At 45.8% G+C, this 21,688-nt stretch overlaps 1 protein-coding gene and 1 long non-coding RNA gene across 5 annotated transcripts in view; one reads left to right on the top strand and one right to left on the bottom strand.

Moving 5' to 3' along the window:
• LOC144799789 (uncharacterized) overlaps positions 1 to 21,688 on the top strand; it is a 625,907-nt gene that overhangs the window by 549,180 nt on the left and 55,039 nt on the right. The window contains exons 4-6 of one of the 4 annotated variants that reach the window (XR_013603871.1): positions 14,016 to 14,139; positions 15,544 to 15,634; positions 16,538 to 16,633. This is a non-coding gene — a long non-coding RNA (uncharacterized LOC144799789). Of the gene's footprint in view, positions 1 to 14,015; positions 15,635 to 16,537; positions 16,634 to 21,688 lie in introns of those variants that run through there. The other 3 variants (XR_013603873.1, XR_013603870.1, XR_013603872.1) reach the window with 3 other exon arrangements.
• Positions 18,487 to 21,688, bottom strand: part of CERS1 (ceramide synthase 1) — a 42,317-nt gene continuing 39,115 nt past the window's right edge. Inside the window, exon 7 of the mRNA XM_078668643.1 lies at positions 18,487 to 19,373. Coding sequence (XP_078524769.1) covers positions 19,331 to 19,373 — 43 coding nt within the window. The 3' untranslated portion in view covers positions 18,487 to 19,330. The remainder of the gene's footprint in view (positions 19,374 to 21,688) is intronic.

The raw sequence follows: 21,688 nt of genomic DNA on the forward strand, positions 1-21,688 counted from the left end.
CACGCATTGTTGAGCTGCGACCCTTGACCCTGCTTCAGGGCCGGTCGCTCCTCACACTGCGTGACTCCCCCGTTACTAACAATAGGTTGTACCATACGCCAAAAATAATTGCAAAGTTTGCCTCAGATCCACCCCCTCGATGCCCTAAATGTGGTTTGATAGAAGCAGATGATCTCCACATGTTCTTTGAGTGCATTCAGTTGAAGGGCTATTGGCAGAATGTGGAGCTTGCACTGACGGGAATTTTTAATTTTAAGGTCAATCTCGATTCAGCTCTAGTCATATTTCGTATAAGTGCTGATCTTGTAAATCGTATATCTAGCCTACAAGCGGGTCTATTTCTATGTTTGATTTTGTTAGCCAGAAGGGAAATTTGTAAATCATGGAAAGACCCTGCTTCCCCTTCTTATGAGAAGTGGGCTCGGGCTGCACTGAATATGGCGAGATTGGACCAAAGGGAGGGCAACATCTGGCTACCTTTGGTATGTTGGGGCACGAAATTGCGGCTGGTTTAAGATGGTCCGATGATTACACCAAGCCTCGTACAAAAGAAGCTGGCCTGGTGGACCCGAAAGTGAATGCAGGAACATGGACCCAGGGTGCGTAGGATTGATGGGGTCTATCATGTTACAATTGCAGACGCTTACGGTGGTATGAGGACTAAAAAAACAACAAAAAAAAACAAGTGATGCACCAGTGCTGGTACTCTCCCATTACAAGTAATGTACCAGTGCTGGAACTCTCCCATTACAAGTAATGCACCAGTGCTCGTACTCTCCTGTTACAAGTAATGCACCAGTGCAGGTACTCTCCCATTACAAGTACTGCACCAGTGCTGGTACTCTCCCATTGCAAGTACTGCACCATTGCTGGTACTCTCCCATTACAAGTGATGTACCAGTGCGGGTACTCTCCCATTACAAGTAACGCACCAGTGCAGGTACTCTCCTATTACAAGTACTGCACCAGTGCTGGTACTCTGCCATTACAAGTGATGCACCAGTGCTGGTACTCTCCCATTACAAGTGATGCACCAGTGCTGGTACTCTCCCATTACAAGTACTGCACCAGTGCTGGTACTCTCCCATTACAAGTGATGCACCAGTGCTGGTACTCTCCCATTACAAGTAATGCACCAGTGCTGGTACTCTCCCATTACAAGTTATGCACCAGTGCCGGCACTCTTCCATTACAAGTAATGCACCAGAGCTGGTACTCCCCCATTACAAGTGATGCACCAGTGCCGGCAGTCTCCCATTTCAAGTAATGCACCAGTGCTGGTACTCTCCCATTACAAGTAACACACCAGTGCTGGTACTCTCCCATTACAAGTAACACACCAGTGCTGGTACTCTCTCTTTCAAATTGATTAAGTGCTGGTACTCAGTATCTACCCCTTTAAGTCACTGTCTGCGACATGATCTAGCCACAATAAAAGTGCTGCCCTATACCGACTGGTGTCCCTGCTTTGTAATGGGAGTGCATCACTGAGAGCGCATATTTGTTAGTGTGTGTATTGTGTCAACCTTAAAACTTTTTTAGTAAAGTGAACACATCTTGTCTGGGGATTGAAGCACCTGTGTGGAAATCGATAAACTTTAGGTATACATAAGCGGAGTTCATTTATGTTCGCCACAGCCACTGTTGAGAGCAAAGTGAAGATTGTGAAACATTGCCGGCGCCATCTTGCGTAGCAAGGGCCTCTGCGTGCGCGTAAGCAGCAACCATTGTAGATATCGCAGCCATTTCATTCACTGCTGGTCACCTATGTCTCACCGTGACCTCGCCATCATCCCCAGTGCTCTGACTATGCCTGAACACATGTACTAGGGTCGTAAAACCTTGTCAGCCTGACAATGCCCCGGAGTCACTTCCCGCTCCAAACCCACTTATCCTTTCATCCTCCATGCACAGGCAAGCCCCCTTTTATAACCTCCTTCCTTGCACCTGGCCACTCAGTCCGGTCTCAGGCACTAACCGACCCCTGCAGACATAGTTTATTTCCCCTACACGGCAGGACTTGTAGCACTAACAAAGAAGTCTGATCTAATCACTAGCACGAACCCTTAGATCTGACCGATCCCACGCATTTACAGATCCTGTCGGAATGGCCAGCTGCAAGATATCGATCATCTGTTAGACTTGGGAGAGGGGACGACAGCTGCTGTATTTGTGTGGGAAGTAGCTTAAGGCGGGGATTCTAAGGATGTTTCACTATGTAATAAAATGACGAAAAAAGGTATAAAAGGCCATGCCACAGAGATGCAGTTAGAGCACCTCCTGACGATAGCCCCGGTGTCCGATGTGATGTGTTCTCCTCCGGAGAAATAAACTTGTTCTTCTCCCTCCAATTCCCAGCACCTGCCTCGTTATTTTGATCGCTATTCTTATGTGATTTAGAGGTGGTTAGCACCAAGCGGCATCGAAAGTCTTGGGAGTCAAAGCTGCTTTTTCACACCTGTTACAAAAGAAACCCCTATCTGATAACAGATATTTCTAAACCTGACATCAAGGAAGTAGGCCGAAAAACTTAAATACACCCCCCCACTCTCCTTTGAACCAAAGATCTTATGGCACCAACCAAGCAAAGCAAGTCATCATGACCCTTCCTAGAAGAGGTTGCTTGTGTTTTCCATCCAAGAATCTATCTATTCATTCTTCAATCTACCCACTGATATCCACCATGTAACCTGTATATTCAGTTATCTATTCCATCTTTCATCCAACATTCAATTTGTCACCATTCCATCCATCTGCCCACCCATCCTAATCTATCCATCCATCACCTATCGATCAAGCATATCCATCCTTTTACTCATTATCCATCCTTCCATTTATCCATCACTCCCTTTATCTATATATCGTCCATCCTTTCAATCACCCATCCTTCCTTTCACTCAGCCATCCATCCTTTTAATCACCCATCCACCCTTCAACTCTTCTATCCACTCATCCACCCATGCACTCATCCGTCATCCATTCACCCTTTCAATGATCCATCCACTGTTTCATCCAGCCATCTACCTTCCCTTTCACTCATCCATCTATTCTTTCACTCATCCATCCTTATAAACATTCTTTCACTCATCCATCTTTTCACTCTATCCCTCCACCCATTTACTTCATCCACTCATTGATCCAGTTACCCTTTCACTCATCCTCCATCCTTTCACTCACCCATCCTCCCTTTCACGCATCCATGCTTACATCATCCTTTCACTCATCCATTGTCCACCGTTCATCCAGCCAACCATCTATCTCCCCATTCACTCATCCATCCTTTCGCTCACTCATCTATTCACTCCTTCCCCCCTTTCACCCCACCCCTCGATCCATTTATCCTTTCACTCCTCCATCCATTCATACACCCTTTCACTCATCCATTCACCCTTTCACTCATCTATCCTTTCTCACTTTCACACATCCATCCTTAGACCCATCCATTCAATCATCCACCCTTTCACTCCATCAATTTATTCAGCCTTTCTTTTCATCCATTCATCCATACTGCCTCTCATCATCCATCCACCATTTCATTCATCCATCGTTTCACTCGTGTATTTGTCCATCTACCCTTTTACTCATCCATCTGTCCATCTTTTCATCGAGCCATCCGCTTACTCTCCCTTTCACCCATCCATCTATTCTTTCACTCATCTATCATTACATATATCCTTTTACTCATCCATCCTTTCACTCAACCACCCTTTCAATCGTCCATCCACCCAGCCTTTCAATAACTCCATTTACCCTTTCATCCTTTTAGTCACTCATCCATCTGTTTACCCTTTCACTCATTCAGCATGCATCTGTCCATCCACCCTTTCACTCATTCAGCATGCATCTGTCCAGCCACCCTTTCACTCATTCAGCATGCATCTGTCCATCCACCCTTTCACTCATTCAGCATGCATATGTCCATCCACCCTTTCACTCATTCAGCATGCATCCGTCTATCCACCCTTTCACTCATTCAGCATGCATCTGTCCATCCACCCTTTCACTCACCCATTCCTCCATGATTCTAAATCCATCCATTCTTTCTCCCACCCTTTCGCATTCATTATGAGCCTTTGTGTGCCGGTTGCAGGCAGAAGAGGTCCATCAAGAACCCCACCACTGCTATAGCTGCTAAAAGGGGGAGGGGGGGGGGCTGGGACGTCCCTGCCTGACATCTCAGTCTGAGACCCACTAATGCACACCCAGCTTTCCTTTTACAAAGCGTGGTTAATCCTTCCTTGTTCAGTGCTGCATAATGCAGATGAACCAAGACTACAACTCCCAGAATGCCTCAGACTGTCAAAGATAAGTCCAGGATGAGCGAGCACGAGCTGAAGAAATAGAGGCAGTTGACAACCCTAACCCGTCCCCCCACTTTCCTATATTCTCACTCCATTCCAGGGCTACTTCCCTTAGATCCCCGGTCAATAAACTGTGCACGAGACACGCCCCTTTTTAAATGAACCATCGGAGGAGTTAAAGACCCACAGTGATAGGGCCAGCCTCCTGCGACCTGAGAGAATTCCACTTCCATGGCACCTCGCCTACCCTCAGGTACCTAGAAGACAGGTGCTGTATCACTCAAATACTACGTGGCCAATCACAGCCCGCGCTCTCACTCAGGAGCCAATCAGTGACGCCTGCATGGTTCGCCTGGCTCCATCCCTCGCGCTCACCTGCCTCCTCCTCGCTCCCGCCAAGATCCCAGGGAAGCCTCGGATTGGCCATGAGACTGCCACGTGACCGCAATGGGCGTGGCTTGTAATCACCGGAGAGCCTCTGATTTGTCCAAAGGTGGCCACGTGACCGCGTGTCTCACCTGCACTATAGGTTTCAACTCGGCTGCTCCCGGCTTGTTCTGGTGACTTTGTTTGTGTCTTGTGGTTATTTGTTTTAGGTTCTAGAAGTTGTGGTTCTGTTGTAGCAAGTACCGTGTATGTGCAGTTTAGGTTTTTCGCATTTCTTATTGAGTTCAATTACTTACCGAGCGCCCTCGGTGGCCCGTTTTGGTGTTCGTACTTAACTTTTCTTTATTTGTCGTTTATGGATTTGAAGTTCGTTTCCTATCGCTGGAGGACGCGGTGAAGGCTGAAAACAGCGTTTTACGGAGATGCGTTAGTCGGTGGTATGTTTGTGTTATATATTCTTCGTTAATCCTTCATTTATTTTACTGTTGCTTGTGTAGTGTTCAATATTGTTTTGAAGATGTATTTGAAGTTGCAATGTTTGACTTTGAGACGCTATCATAATTTCTTTTGAAGTCTTAGTTACACCGTTTATTTTCCCCTCGACCTTGTTTTATTAGTTTTTCAAGTAAACGTTATTTTGTTCTGTACATACTTTTATCTGTTTAATAATTTCTTATGTGTGTCCGCCCTGGCTGTTTTGAGATTAAATGTTTATTTTGTATTGTGGTGCTTCTTATAAAAATGTGTGTTTACTCCATTGCTAAATGCTTCTCTCTGTTCTCTCCCCAAAAACTATTTTGTATTCCAGTTGTATGACTCGTCAAGGGATCTCCTTTCTTTTTGATACAAGACTGTATTCTGAGAGTTGTAGTTCAATTTAAGAAACTGGAATGACACTTGTAAAAAAAAAAAAAAAAAAAATGCTCCCTTGGAAGGAAGCCCCGGTCTGGGAAAGCTGGAGTTGTCTATACATTTTAGTACGTTAAATTCTAATATATGGTTACAGAGCAGCTGTACTTGGTTTTGCAAGGAAAAGAGTGAATTTAGGGGTAGTCTGAAATGCAGATGATTGAAATTTGAAAGATTGCTTTGTTTTGTCTCTTGTAAATGCAATTAACAAGTTTTTTTCTCCTGAGTTTGCAGTGCGTGATGATGGAACCGGTGTTAAAGGTGGAAGAGGACTTGCCCCCCCCCCCCCCCCCCCCCCCACACTGTTTTGTGAAACGCAGGAGTCCGGCTCCAAGGTAAGGCAACAATGTTAGTTTATTGGGATGGAGCTCAAATTAGGGTGTTTTCTGCTGAAAGGTTATCTCTCAAATGGTCCGGACTGCTTAGAACAGAGTTCAGCTAGAGGACGTGTCATTTCTAGTTGTGTGAGGCGCTTCAAGGGTGAAGAACGATTATAAATTTGGGAGAAGGCGCCCCAGAAAAGTTAATGGCAGCTGTTGGTGTTCGCTGTGTCTCCTGGCTAGGCACCTGCCTCGGTTACGTTCTAGGGGCTGTTAGTAAGAAAAACATTCCTCGTTTTGTGGTTCTGTTCCAACATCATCCCAGTACAAGGGACTTCACTTGGTAGATGTTTGTGTAGGGGGCACAATTCTCTCGGATTATGAGAGGGTGGTCTTGGGTTTCAGTGGGAGCGCGGTGTGGAAATTCCATCTTTTTCCTTTCAAGATGTACTGCATTGTAATGTTTGTTTCCATACAGGATTGTAGCTGGTTCTTGGTCTCCTGTAACATCATTTCAGAAGCTTATCGTATCTGATGAGACCGATGCATATTTTCACAAGTGAAATTTCTTTGTCCACTTTTTCCACAAATTGAGTTGACTGCTTGGAAGATCTGGTGTTCTAGTTTGAATTTCCTTTAACTTTTTTTGTTCTTCTCTGTTTCAGGTTGTTGCAGCGGTGCAGTGTAACACGCTGGTAAACTCTGCATTTGCAGTTCCCAGCCTCTCCTTTTCTGTGGCTCTGTCCTTTCATGGAAGTCTGGGCCATGGAGGACTTGGCTTGTTCTTTAGTGGGCCTTGCCTGTGGACATTACTCCACATGTGACCTCTCCTCCGAAGCTTGATAAGTCGGTGAACTGCTTTCTCTTAGCCATTCGTCTGCTCTTTCCCTATGGGTTTTGTGGACTATCCACAAAATTGGTCTGCTCATGACTTTTATTTCTCCAATTGAAGTGAATCTGAGAAATCTGGTGACTGCCACCGAGACAGTGTCTCCAGGCCTGGGATTCTCGGTGTTTAGCCAGCCTTCAAGAGTTACTCTCTTTGAGGCTGTCCTTGCAGAGCATTTTCAGGAAAGAACGAAGTGATGGCATTAAAACCGTAGTCCTGAATAATCGGCAACACTGGTACTGATCCATGTGGTCAAAGCTTACTGTGACACGTAAGGAGTCTTCGGTTACATACTACAACGTGGCTCTTTGTAACCAGACTCCATGAACACGGACAGGAAGGACACATGCAGACTGAATCTACTGCAGCAATTGTGCACCCAGGGAGGCAAGGGGTGTTGGAGGCCTGAAAACTGCAAAAAAAATCCTAACTGAAAAAAACGTTCTCGTTACTGGTGCATTTTACTCCTAGTAGCGTGAGGTACGATGAAATACAACTTTCCCAGAAAGTGTTCTTACCCCCCCCCCCCCCTCCTTTCTTCTCAATAGATGAACCTGGCCATCTCGGTGCTTAAGATACTATCTCACTCTATCATAAAATTCCATGTATCCTACAAACTATAAAATTGTTTAGGCCAAAAAACAGACCACTTTCAGATCTACATTTCTTGAGACTAGAAAATCCGACCCACTACTGGAGCACCCAACACCAAGGGCGCATACCATCCCACCCCATGTGCAGGTGCTCTGTAGCCTACACCTGCTCGCATCTGGGAGTTACCAGAGTGCGATTGCTGCGGTAGGTGGGGTGTCCCAGAGCTGCCTGTCTCGTTTCTTCCGTAAGTTCCTGGAGGCCATGATGTGGAGAATGCATCATTACATCAGCTTACCTGACACATGCGGAACTGCTCAGAACCAAAACTGAGTTCGATCAACTGGCACAGTTCCCTCACGTCATAGGTTGTATAGATGGCACCCACATCCCAATCTGCCCACCTGCAGCCACAGAATAAATCTACAGGAACCGAAAGTCAACCCACTCAATCAATGTGCAGGTGATATGAAACGCTGGCAACATCATAACAGACATTGTGGTGAAATTCCTGGGGAGCACCCACGACTCGTACATATTCCAGAACAGTGGTATCTACACACGCCTTGCTGCCGGTGATTTTGGGGAAGGATCCCTGCTAGGTAAATAACTGACACACCCTGATTGATAATGCACTTGAATGTATTTTGAGTATGTAACTCATGGCACTTTCTCTTCCACCTAGGCGATAGCGCTTATGCTGTGCGGTCCTTTGTCCTTACCCCCTACTTGAATCCATCTACAAGGAGTGAGACGTTACAATGTGGCACATAGAGCGCGATGACTCTCCTGTGGACAGATATGGACATTGGCTTAGTGGTGCTTTCACCGTGTATTTCAATATTAAATTACAATTCAGTCACACAATTTCATGGTCCTCAACTGCCTCTAAATGTAGTGTGTTGCTTTGTTTCATGATGACTGCACTGATGTATGTTGAAATGACTACCACTCCCATGATGCATTGTTGGTGGATACAAAAACCTGTACTGGAGTGTGTAACACAGTCACATTGGGGAAGGGAGACGGGCAAGGGGGGAGGAATTATGGACATGTCCCTTACCTTGTTTTGTTGCAGCTCGGGCTGAGCTGTCGGCATCACCAATCCCAAATATGCTCTCTGGCTCCAGGGTGGACTCCACTAGCTGTTCAAGATCCGTAAGGTCAGGTGCCTGTTCCTTCCTCCACCTGTGATATTGGCCTCTTTTCTCTGTGAAGCCAACTTCTTCTTAGTAGTGATCCACAGATCATACCATCTTTTCTTGAGGTCATCCACTTCTCTTGCAGTCACCCCTATGGCATTAACCTTAGCCTGGATACCCAGCCAGGTATTCCTCTTCACATCCTCTGCTACCTGCAGAGACTGTTTTCCAAACAGCTGGGTGTGGTGTTTTACCACCTCCTCCACCAGCACCTGCAGTTCACCTGTGCTGAACTTTAGTTTTCTTTTCCGGTCAGCACCTTCCCTCTGGGAGTCTTGTGAATCCATCCTGCACTGCTCAGCTCAGAACAGCCAGTCAGTGTCTCACAGCTCTCCTGGATGTTAGTCTGCACCTGCATGGGTGGGGCCACTTCCTGGTTGTGGGGTGGATGCTCAGGATTGCTTGGTTCCTCTGTTGCTTGGTTCAGGGGTGGGATGGAGGCACGTGATTGGTTGTTAGCTCAATTGCTTGTTTTTTGTATCTCCGATTCGGTATTTACCGAATCGGTAATTCTCATTAATTTTTTGGGCAACCAGGCCCATAGGAATGAATGGGAATTACCGATTCAGTATTACCGAATCGGATATTCCGAATTTTACCGAATCTGTAATTTTTACTGACTTCTTTATTTATATATATATATATATATATATATATATATATATATATATATATATATATATATATATATATATATATATATATATATATATATATATATATATTTTTGCTACATCCCATTTTCCGTTTCTAAAATACCGAATCAGTAAAATTCGGTATTTTTAGAATCAGTAAAACAGAATTACCTACATCTGGCCCTTAGTCTTTTACGTACAATAGTTAACCATTAACCTTCTCCCAAATGGCCTTTTTGACTGCCAGTTTGTGACAGTGGTGTGATTGTTTTGACAAGCTTTTATTTGAATTGGCGAGTGCTCTCCTTCCAGCTCAGACAAGGAAAGTTCCCTTCACGAGTATCCAGTTAGCTTCAATAATTATAACTGGATCTGCTAATTCCAAAATATTGAAATTGGTGACTACCAGTGAAGTCCTTCACTAGTCTTGTGGGTTAAGGGCCAGCCTTTACACAGGATCCTTGCATCCACTTTCCACCAGAAGCAAATAGTGGGCTTCATCACTTGGATCTGAAATTCACATACATACTCCCAGTGGTAAGGAGTAAACTTTTTTGGGGGAGTTGTCCCTTTATCTTTGGTTCCCTATATTCATCAATTTTGGTTGTAGAGTTGGAAATCTTAACCTTCACTAGTGCCATGGAGGGTCCTGAAGGCTGCGTGTTCAGCTACTACCACTTTGTTAACCCCTTCCATGCTCATGACGAGCTGAGCTCGTCATGAGGCACAGTGCTCTTATGCTTATGACGAGCTGAGCTCGTCATGTCCACACCTGTTTATTGCTGTCCAGCACAGCAGAGGAATATCTCAAGCAGCGATGTGGTTAATGTTTCTTCGACCTTGCCCTTGGGTGCAGTGTCTGACCTTCATGACTGGCTGAAGCTGACCTAACAAGGGAAAAAGTACAACTTGCCCACTGCAAAGGACTGGTCCTCGTGGCCTATCCCATGAGCACTGATCTCCAGGAATGGCAGCGAAACTAAGCCCAGAATGTTTCAACTTTCCTATAAAATGAATCTAAGATTAGGAAGACCAGGGTTCTGGACAATGTATCTGTTCTAATCCACACATCTCAGGGTTGTAGTTTGGTCAATAAGATTGAGTGGGGACTTCAGATTTTTCAACATTCATGCGGACATATAAGGTTAAAATACATTATAACTAGCAGCCCGTCCCGACGTTGTCTGGGAGCACTTAGGCTTCAGGGCCCCCGCCCGCCCCGACGTTGTCCGTGGGTCCCCCAGAGCCTTCCTCCATATATTGCAGTATTATACCTCTGTTTACTCTGTACGCTTTTGTAACCTGCACACGTAACTTTTTCCTCCTGTAATGCACCGTTTGGCTCACTTTTTTATTGCTCCCTTTGCTACCTGCACACGTCACTTTTTCCTCCTATACCTCTGTTTACTTTCTACGCTTTTGTAACCTGCACACCTAACTTTTTCCTCCTGTAATGCACCTTTTGGCTCACTTTTGTAATGCTCCGTTTGCTTCCTCTTGCTCACGATTTTCATTTTGCTTCATTTTTCCGCTGCTCACCGCTCCTAAATAAATAACCTACCTCATCCGCCGCTCACTGCTCCTCCCCGCCTGTCCGCCGCTCCTCACCGCCTGTCCGCCGCTCCTCCCCATGCCATGTCCGATGGTCCTCCTCGCGCTCCTGGACGCCGCTCCTCCACGCGCTCCGCACGTCGCGGCCGGCGCTTCTTCCAAGGGACTTCTTTTTTTTCGGTAATTTTTTTTAATAACGTATACGTTTATATAGCCTATGTCCATCTGCACACACTGATGATTACAATGATTGATGTATCGGGTGTGTGGATTGGCGCTGTGGTTCCCGAGTTTACCCGCCTCAAAGGTTCAAAGTTCTTCTTTTATAATAGAAGTATAGATAGGACTGGGTGCATAAGAGGGGGAGTGGTAAGGGAGAGGAATGCAGATTGGTAGGGGTAACTAAGTGAGGGTAAACGGTGCTTTGTAAGCTTACCAACATTTTTTAAAACTTTCAAAAAACGAGAAAGGGACAGTACACTTTTTCTGTGTATATAAACATTCCTTGTGATATCCAAGACACTCTATACCTATTAAAGTACCTGTACCCAACTATTTACCAAAGCCTACTTTTATTACGGGGTGCAACACCTCCACCTCCGAAGCTACATCCCTGTACTTTTTGCTCTGCATGGGGTTAATTAGGAATGCAGGTTGTGATCGTGCAAAAGCAAATGTACCAGTCTTGCCTAGTGAGTGCCTCGATACAAATGTTGGTGGTTTGTTAAGCTATTAGGAGTGTTGGGCGCTGCAAGACATTCGCATCCTGCATATGTCTTGTAGGTCTTCTAGCAATAGCTTCTGGGACATTATAAGCGAGTGACCCACTCATCCTGTAATTTATGTTGGGAGTTGGCTTTGATGTCCCTACCCAGCATTCTTAAATCGTTTTTCCAGGCTGTACATTGCAGTTCGCTGGTAGTCTCTGCCCCCGGGTGAACTATTGCAGGGCATTCAACAACCTGTAATACTGCTGCTCTAGAGCATTTCACTCACTTCACCTGATCTAAGCTTGTGGTGCCAGGGTGGTACACTTGTAAAGTAGGGTGGGGGTAACTTTGGTGACCGTGCAGGAATTAAGTTCCTAATAGAACCTGTAAGTGGAATATCCTTGCAGCTGTGCTCTGGTGACCGTGCAGGAATTAAGTTCCTAATAGAACCTGTAAGTGGAATATCCTTGCAGCTGTGCTCGGCCCGTCCAGTATGGTTTTGTATGCTAGATGGCAGTGTCCTGCTATCTTAGGATTGGTAATGGAGTAGACTTTATATTCACCCTATTTTCAAGGCTTCTATACGGGAGATGGAAGTGCAGAAAGGCTGACTTGGATGTTTGAGGGCAATGTAAACAAAAAAAGAAGTCTCTCCTTAGTCCATTTAAGTCAGGCCTGGTGTTGTGAAGCAGCTTCTTGTGGGAAAACGTTTGAACTTTGGGGCTCTTTTACTACAACTGTCAGTGTGAAATACTGCCCTGCCTGTCAGAAGCCAGTTGACAACCCAGGGTTTGTAACATTTGAAGGAAGAGATTTTATTTGGGTTGTAACTTCACCCTGAAGATGAGGCTAAAATCGTTTATGCAGATGCTAACCAAGCCATGGATGTTTCTGGCTATTACCTCTGATCATGTAGTGGCTATGACCACATTAGTTCAAAATGGCAATTGCCTGGGCTCACTGCGAATGACCATGTATTTACCTTGGAAAGCCCATGTGAACGGCTTATATTTGCAGTGGTTATTAATGCTGGTCTTGTTGCGACATGGTGACTGCAATACTTGCATGTGCCATTTAAAGGTGTGTGGTCCAGCATTTAAGCTGCTACCTTCTAACTGGATCTTAACTGCCTCAAGCTTAACACAGATAAGACTGAAGTACTAGTTGTGAACCCCTCCATGTAGAAAGTCCTGGTGACTTGCAGAATTTGGGCTTTTTCCATGCCAAAGGACCATGCCTCAAACCTCAACATCATCTTGGACGGTAAACTCGCCATGGAGAATCTAAATCTGTGTCCTCCGCTTGCTTCCCGATACTGTGCATGCTCTGAAAAATCTTTAAATTACTCCCCTCCCCCGCAGCTGACAGGGACTCAAGCCCATGTTACCAGCTGCTTGATCTATGGAAACTCACTTTACACAGGAATTACCACACATCTGAAGTCCATGCAGACCATTCAGAACTCATTGGACAGACTCCCATTACCACCTCAGATGGATTCCAATCACACTTCATCTGAAGAAACTCCACTAGCTCCCCATTCATGATGTTATGTCAAGATTCTGACTTGCACCTACAAATCTCTGCACAACAAAGGACCAGCATACATCAACCAATGCATGAGCTTTCACCAACCCTCCAGACTCCTGCATTTTGTCTTGTTCGCTAACGCCTCTCGCATCTGCCAAAGCAAAAGTGGAGGACACTGTGTCTCCTACCTTGCCACAAAGTTCTGGAACATCCTCCCTCCTCCTTGTCCGGATTTCACCCTCATCAGGAGCTCAGTCAAAACCTGGCTATTCAACTGAAGCCACCCAAGCAGCCTGAAGCTTAGCGCCTGGACACCCTGTGGGTGATTGGCTTTGCTATACAAATCCTATTTGAGTGTCCCATGAGGAATGGCGAGTGAAGCTTGGTCTGCTTAAGTCATTAGATGCAAACTATTTGGTGGTTGAGTACTTCTAAGATGGCTATCTGTGATACCCACTGAGTACCAACAGAATTTTCATATTGTTTTAGAGCAATTCTCCAGTCTTTTTTTTTTTCTTCTGTCCTCCGTATTCTGACTTTCTCTACCTTTTTTTTTCTTACTTCTAATTCTATTATGTGATGACTAAATTAAAAAAAAAGGCTTTTATTTAAGCCTGACCTCAGCACTGCAGCCGGCTCCCCATGTGGCCACCAAAGGAATTTTGGGGGGGTGACCATGTGGGGAACCGGCTGCAGTGCTGACGTCTACAGAGAGGTGGCGGAAATTGGCGCTGGTCTGTCGCCTCTCTCGAGATAGCCTGAATTTTGGCACCCAAGGGCCGTACAGAACGCCTCTATTCTGGCATCTCGCAGTGAAATATACTCTCCTCCCTGGATGAGAAACCCTTGTGGCAGAGAGCAGCTACCTTTGAGACTGGAAAGCCTTATTGCTGGTACAATATGCACAAATCTTTAGGTCACTTTCCCACCTGAAAATAATGGATTCTCCATTTGAGCGTTGTACCAATTTCTCCTTGTTCTCTATTACAGATCTCCCACTGCCTTAGAAGCAGCCTTCTGTGTCTTGGTGCTGCACCAATTCCTGAAGCACAGATGGTGGTGAAGCTGTCCACATATCTGCTAGGAACCGATCCAATTCAAGCTGCAGTACTGAAGATAAGTCATGTGTTTATACGATGTACCTCAATTAACAAACCATTCACAATTGAATTTACATTGACCATGGGGAAACTGTTCCCAAATTCAATCCCAGTGGAAGGATAGTTTTGAAAATGTATATTTACTATTGCCAGAAAATGCGATTTTGTTTACCTTAAGAATATTGATCGCTGCAGTAAGGACTGGAGGGCTTACACATGTGCCCTTGCGAGCGCCACTTCAGACCAGTAGTACCTGCTCATCTTAGTGATAGTCCATCTTAATATTGTGGATCCAGCACATGTGGTCAAGTCATGATCACGAGAGACCTGTTTATTTTGGCACTCTGACCGAATTGCGGTCTGGCTGATACCAGGACTGGGAATGATAGACGTCCTGAAGAAGACCGGGGTGACCTTTGTGGCACATTAAGTCTGTCGAAACATGTTGGCACAAGCAGTACCAGGAGGGGTGTTTTGAGGACCTAATTTTTTTCCTCTAAACACGACCCATCCTCCTTTCTTTTAATCCTGGTTGTGGAGCCTATAAATAATGGTCTGATTGGTATCCACAAACCAGTTTTAGAGCACTTTCCCGTTAACTTCACTTATCACCATTTTTTTTACCCCTTCCCTTATGCTCCGCCCTGAGTGTGGCTACACCAGGGTGTTTTGTAAGCAGACCCGATGATGAAGCATGTCACACGCTTTTGTGTGTGAGTGAGGGCAGTTTTGATAAACAGATGTATTCTCCTGTTACACTTGTATTCTAATCTCTCCACCCCTTCTTGTGTGTATACTTTGCCTTGGGGGGTTTTAGGTTGTGGAGTTGTATTATCTTTTGACCCTCTCCCCTCCCTTTGTGAATAGGCATCTAGCACATGTTCATTGCTACTAATGGTGCCTGGTTCTTCTCTCCAGCTAGTGTACATGAGGGGATAGCTGCTGTGGTCGGTTTGCTTTTCATTTTGGATACCACTCTCTGGGTGAGTGCTAGTAACATCCACCCAGACAAGCCTTTATCCTGCCGCTTTCCTGTTGTCTCTTGTCATTTATATTCCACCTTTAATCTGATTCTGCTTTCTTACTTTAATAAAACAACTTTACTAAAAAAAGTAAATGTTTAGCCTGATTTCGGTGCTACTGCTGTGGCCCCATCTGACCGCATGTTGCGCCACCTGTCTTCCTTGGGATGCCCCGGGGGGTCAACTGGCTGTAGTACTGTCCACTGCGGTGTTTGGTTGGTTTGATCTCTCACCTAGAGTTCTGGCATCTGACATCACTCTGGAGTCTTTGGCCCTTGTTATATCGATCACCCTCTTGACTTGGCAGAAAATCTACTACGTTTTGTACCAATTACCATTGCACTCTGAAGCGGGCACATGGTGGTTTCTGGTTCTAATTTTTTTACTGTTTTCTGCAGCCTTCTGAAGCTGACCTGGTGTTGCTCAGTTGTCCACTCTGCTGTGCGAAGGCTGTTATATGCAACCAACTTTGCCTGCACTATGAAAGGTAAGCAATGGGTTCCTAAAGTGTATGTAACATGCACTTTACATAAGTATGTTATGCATGTGATTAAATTTGCCATGGTGGTTTGGATCACTGCCTTCTGTGAGGTGGTGGTGGATTGGGACAAGTAAGACACTATTGCTGTGAGGACTGTGGGTGGAGGGGACTTGGAGAATAGAACGTGTATCAAGAGGTAAAAAGTAGCTTGCTGTACCACGAGTATATGTTTGAGTAATAGCAGATGTGCTGTGCCAGGTCTGACTGGCAGATCCTACTGTCTTGCAGTAGGGTGTGGTTTGGAAGATCAATCTAGAAAGGTTTAATGGTCCAGACTATGCAGCTATCCAAAATGGCGAGGGAAGGCTCACCTTGTGTGAAGTTACCCAGGAGGGGTGGCGATATTTAATTGTTGGCACAAGTCTCATTTGCATCGCTTGGTTAATGCTCTGAGGCTGTAGGAAAATAAGGAGGCTTTCTATGTGAAGATCAAAGGGTGCACACACTGCCTCCTTCACCAACTTTTCAGAGGAGGACAAGGTAACTTTAAACCTGGTCCCATATGTGGAAATGTTCCCTGGCAGTAAACTCCCATAGATCTTAAATGGTGTCTGCATGTAGGGTTCTAGGCTTCAGAAGAATGATGCAGCTCCCAGGTGATGTAGTGTCTGCTTGCAAAGGGTGGCCCAGCAACTCCAGTTTGAAGGAGTGAAGATTAACAAAACAAGGGGTGTATACATACATACATGTTGTGGTGAAATGTTAATGTAAAATGAGATCTCAGGGCAGTGATCAGGCCTGGTTTACAGCAGAGGGAGTAAACTTGCAAAGAATCTGATGGTCTTAGTTGTTTTTGAATGTTTCAACCTCTCTGGTGGCTGTCCTCGCTCATGTTCTTGTTTCTTGTAGGTGACGACGCTCCTCCCACAGGACGCCTCTTGGAGGAAATCTTTGGTGTCTCCTTCCACAGCTCCACATTATTTTGCAATAAAGTGTTGAACTGAATTATTGTGTCTGTGCTAATTTTGAGAATGGGGAGAGGGTGGTCAAGGTTTCCTCAGAGGGGCTCTCCTGTGGGTTGAATGTCTGCAAATAGTATTTAGGTCCATTTTACAAAATTGCTTCTCAGTTCAGCTTCTTCCACTGCAAGCTGGCTATGAGAACGGGTTTTTAGTTGGGGAGGGGAGGGGGCTGAGTTGGTGCTCTTATTTGCAGTTCCATTATGTGTACGTTGCCCTGGTGTTCCCATCGGAAATGTTCCTTGATCACGAGCGGTGCCTGCCATAGCAAGACTGCATCCCCAGCAGCACTTGGGAACCTTACTCTAAGGCTGCTAGGAAGTGGCTTTTGTGTAGGGTTTGTATGCTACACCAGGTGACCAGGGGCAGAATGTGGGGCTTGGTCTCCTACTGCATTGAACGCATCTCTCTGGCCTCTGACTGTCTTCAACACCTGGCCAGGCAGTATTTCACAAGGCACCTTAGAGGTCTGACCCTGGTCAAACAGACCAGACACTCCAGGTGATATTGCTTCCACAGCACCCCACCAGCTCATGTCGGCAGCGTCGCTGGTAGGGGCTGATAGAGCACCTTCTTTAAATACCACAACTTCAATCTCGTCTTAGTTCTTGCAGATGCTTGGTAGGAGAGACTGTTACCCATGCCTCTTGTTACTCCTGGGAGTGTAGAATTCCAGGTCATGTACTGAAAGCCTGATCTGTAGACCAGCCTAGGACTCGTGTCCTTCCTATAAACCGGTGATACAACAGGTACCTGGTGCACGTTGCCTTAAGAATAAACTCCTAGTATTTTCTGTCAATGCTGGAATCCAACTTGCGTAGTCTGGCATTTGGTGAGCTGGACACATTAACAGAAAACTGCTGTTCTGAGGGTAAACTGGGTCACTGTCTAACATGGGTTCTGAAATGACAATTCTGTTGCAAGCTCCTACTTGGAGTTAACTGGCAGGCAGATCCAATGGGGGGTTGTGTTGGCAAAATGAGAGCAGTATCCTCTGCCTTCAGGGAAGGGGAGAAGTGGAGTGTGCAGCAAAGATGCTTCATTGGCGCATATTTGGCTTAAGAAGGTTGAGTGGGTAAAGTAGCGCTGTTGGGCATCTTGGGGTCCTGCAGAATAAGTCACTTTACAAACTTGCTTGAAGGGTGGCGTGTATCGCACAGGGTGCTTGTGCCAGGCACGTGTTCCTCTTTTTGGCATGGAGCTTTACTGCTGTAGTTCTAGTAAGGACTTTATCCGATCCTACTTTGTTGTCTTACGACCTTGTAGACTTGGATAGCTTCTGTGTTACTACGGGGAGGGGACGGGAGGGAAGAGATATGTTAAAACAAGTCTTCGTCTTTCTTACTGCTGCCTTGTCTAGTGATGTTGCACCGTTGATGGTATGCTGCTTGATGTTTCTGACTGGCACGGTGTGCGTCAAGTTGGCATCCTCAGGTTCCTCTAGTAGAATATGCTTGTGGTGTAGAGGGGAGATGTGGGCAGCAGTTCTAAAAAGGGGATAACTCATTAGAAGATTCTGTTAAATGTTTATGGGCATCGTTGTACAGAGGCCTGTTTTGTGCCACCCATTATTGCAGTGAGTGAACACAGCAAGTGTAAGATATACCACAAAAAAATCAATATTTGGCACAAACGAGGATATCTTTAAATCCCGGAACTGCTGTGTAACTTCCATTTCAACTTTTTTCAGTAATGAAGCCCAGGACCTAGGATGGTTTGTGTGGAGAAAACCTTACCTGGCTCCATCCTGCTGTGATTCTCCCATCCCCGCCCCTTAAACTCTTCTCCAACAAATGGTAATTTTATGTTTGTATAAATAAGACAACACCAGAGAGTCACCTTTTTTAATTGTGCCTCGCTGTAGGTTTCGAAAGAAGGGCTGATGGAGAAAGACAAAATTAAGATTATCAAAATCTCCCTCCTCTGCCACAAAAACCATAAAATGACCTTGTTTTCCAGGTGAGGCTGGCGTTCTGCCAGTCTTTCCTTGTTTGTCTTGCTCCCTTCGTTTCTACAGACCTGAAGCATTTCCCTGCAGCCGTGGAGCTTCTTGGGTTTTTGTCAGTTCTGTTAGGTCTGGTCCCTCAAGTCCTTATGAGCTTTCTGCTGGCCTCGGTCCTTGGGGACTCCCTCGAGAGTCCGGTCCGTCTGACCTTCAAACCATATGCAACTCCCTCTCTTGAATCCTATAGGGTCTCCACCCTCTCACCATGTGGGCTTCATGATTCTCCATCTGACCACTGAGTCTTCGCTGGTTCCTTGTATCTCGCTGTTTGACCACCTCAAATATCCTCAGACTTTTGATGGTTCATGCAAAAATAATGTAGAAGGGTGCAGAAGAAAGTACGAAGAGTCCCCTGCTCCGAAGTGATGGCCTGGCGCGGCAGCATTATTGCAACAGGAATCTAGCATGGCACAACTTATGAGGCTTTTGGCAGACAGAAGACCATGAATGGGGCTGGATATACAGAAGCTGACTGAGAAACATTAAGTCAACCTCTAAGCATCTCGTTATCGAAAAAGTGAGTGGTCCCCCACTGGGCCATGAGGAAAGATGTTTATTTGATTTCAGGTGTTCTTCCTTCTGCCCTCGACCTTTATTTTCCTCGACTTCATGCCGACCTTGCCGGAAGGGGAGGAGTCGTCTGCATGCCCATCCTGTACTCTTCGGTTCCGCTCTGCCTTATAACTGCTTGTCCTTAACAATCCCATTATTGAATATTTTCCTGAGAAAGTGAAAGAAAGAAATGTTAGAAAGTCTTCCCACGTATGAAATATTTAAGCAGGGTAATCTCAATTGGCAATGATTTTGAGGCACGAGTAACCACCTCCAGGGTCCCTGAAAAATGTGGCCAGGCGTTCCTGAGAATCTGGGCACCATTCTGTTATACAGAGATCTTGGAGTGAGGAGATCTCCTGGAGGGTAGGGGCCTCTGCGCCCTAGGGTCTCCTTGTGCCTACTTGACTCCTATGCCCTAGGTATTTGCTTCCGCCTGCTAAAAAGCGGCCTATATAGAGCTTTGACGTGCAAAGTGTGTAATGACTGGTAACTCACTGTGTAACCTATTGGCAAGTAACCTATTACTTCTGAAACACACCTACCCCATGGGAATGATATCAACTGGTAGGGTGATTGGAAATGCCCGGCTAAGGTTCCCTGTTAAGTGAATTTAAGTTATTTACCTGGGATCAATGATCTTGTTTCAGAACCACGAGCTAATGTGGTTTCGACTTTCCTAGTGAAAGCTATATTCCCCAATAAAATACTTTTTTCAAGGTTTTTTGGGAATGTTGGCATCTTCTCAAATAAGATCAACTCCACCACAGTTGGAGTAACAATTTCGATTGTTCCAGGTTTTAATATACCCATTTGTAATGGCATCATAGCAGTGTATGAGGGCAGGGCGGTGGTGGGGTGCCTGAAGAGAGGGGTGGTCCCCTGTGTTGCAGGTCGGTTAGCCCTCAGCCTTCCACCCACGTCTGTGTATTTGAGATCAGAATTCGGCCACTCTACCTTGCCCTGGGAGTGAAGGCAAGCACTTGATTTGTGTGCATTTCTTGCAACTATTTTTGAGGGTTCACTCGTGGCTTTAGTTCGGGTTCGACGCAGCACAGTGTTCCTTGGTTTATTTGGCATCCTTTTGGATGGCCACGGCTTAACTATGTAATAAAACATATTCCCTGCTTCCATAAGGCTGGGCCAATTAATAGGTAATTTAGTCTCTTCCCGCTTTCACCTCCTTGACACATACAGGGCTGGCTGTTTGAGAATAACGCCTAGGCCTCTGCTTAGAATGGCTGTGTGATACCCTAAAATGCTTTACTGGTTGGCAGTAGGGTAACACTGAATCCTACTCCAGAGACGTGCACTGGGGGGGGGAAAACATGCAAGGCACCAAAATGCACTGAGCAGTAACTGGGAACATCACTCGTGTGCAAACCAACACCTGGTGTAAGATCTGCTTTCATGGTCACCCCCACTTTTTTGCTGGGGTCATTAGGTTTCCCTGACCAGTCTGACTGGGATCCTGCTAACCAGGACTCCAGTCTCTGTGCTTTTTCCCTAAATTTTTATGTTCATTACTTGGATAGACTCCAGATGGACTACTGGTGTAGCATTGTAAGTCCCCAGTATATGGTACTAAGGTACATAGGGCATAGGTACACCAGGGGTCTCCCATGGGTTGAAGCATGTAATATGTTGCCCCTGAGAGACCCCTCAAATTGTGACTACAGGCCTGTTATTGCAGCTTGGGTAAGCTGGTGCTAGGGCCACTTACGAAAGATAAGTTTCCTGATATCTGAGGTCACTGCACTTGGAGTTGTGAAGTCACCCCTAAGGCAAGCCTTTCACTCCTGAAGGCAGGGTGCGCGGTTCGAAGTGTGAGGGTGCCTCAGAGTCCATTCTCCTGGGTTGTAAGTGCATCAGCCATTAAGATACATAGTGGCCAAGCGTCCTTATGCAATGGCTCTCTACACTTGCTGTAAAAACCCTGTCGTGTTTGGTATCAAACATGTTGGAATCCTAACCCCACATGGTCCATGCCCTGTGAAGCTTCTCTGGGAGGCCCTCAGTGCTCCCAGTACCAGACTTCTATACCCGGACAGCAACCTATGGCTGCTGCCAACCAGAGACCCGATTCTGCCTTTCTGCTGCGGAGTAGGGGAAGGTAGGATAATCGGTTTACTATTTCAAGGTGCGACAACCTCCCAGACAGGACTTAGTGTATTGGGACAGGGTGGTGGTGCTTGCCAGTGCCACTAGACTCCTTTGAAGGGCACACTTGGTGTCACCCCAGTAGAGGTCCATCTTCAGAAAAACATAATTTTCATCCCCATGAGCAGGAAATTTTGCCCCCAGCACATGGAGGTTATTTAAGAGTTTTTCCTGTCCAGAACTGACAGATTTGACTAGGTTCACCATGAAAGGACAGACTGTGGTAGGAAATGGCATAAGAGGGGCCACCCTAAAGAAGGTAGTCCCTGACCATATATTACCTGCTATCGAGTCTGCCCTATATGTTTTACGTTAAAGTAATGG

Source organism: Lissotriton helveticus, chromosome 12, assembly GCF_964261635.1.
Source record: "Lissotriton helveticus chromosome 12, aLisHel1.1, whole genome shotgun sequence".
Taxonomy (NCBI): Eukaryota; Metazoa; Chordata; class Amphibia; order Caudata; family Salamandridae; genus Lissotriton; species Lissotriton helveticus.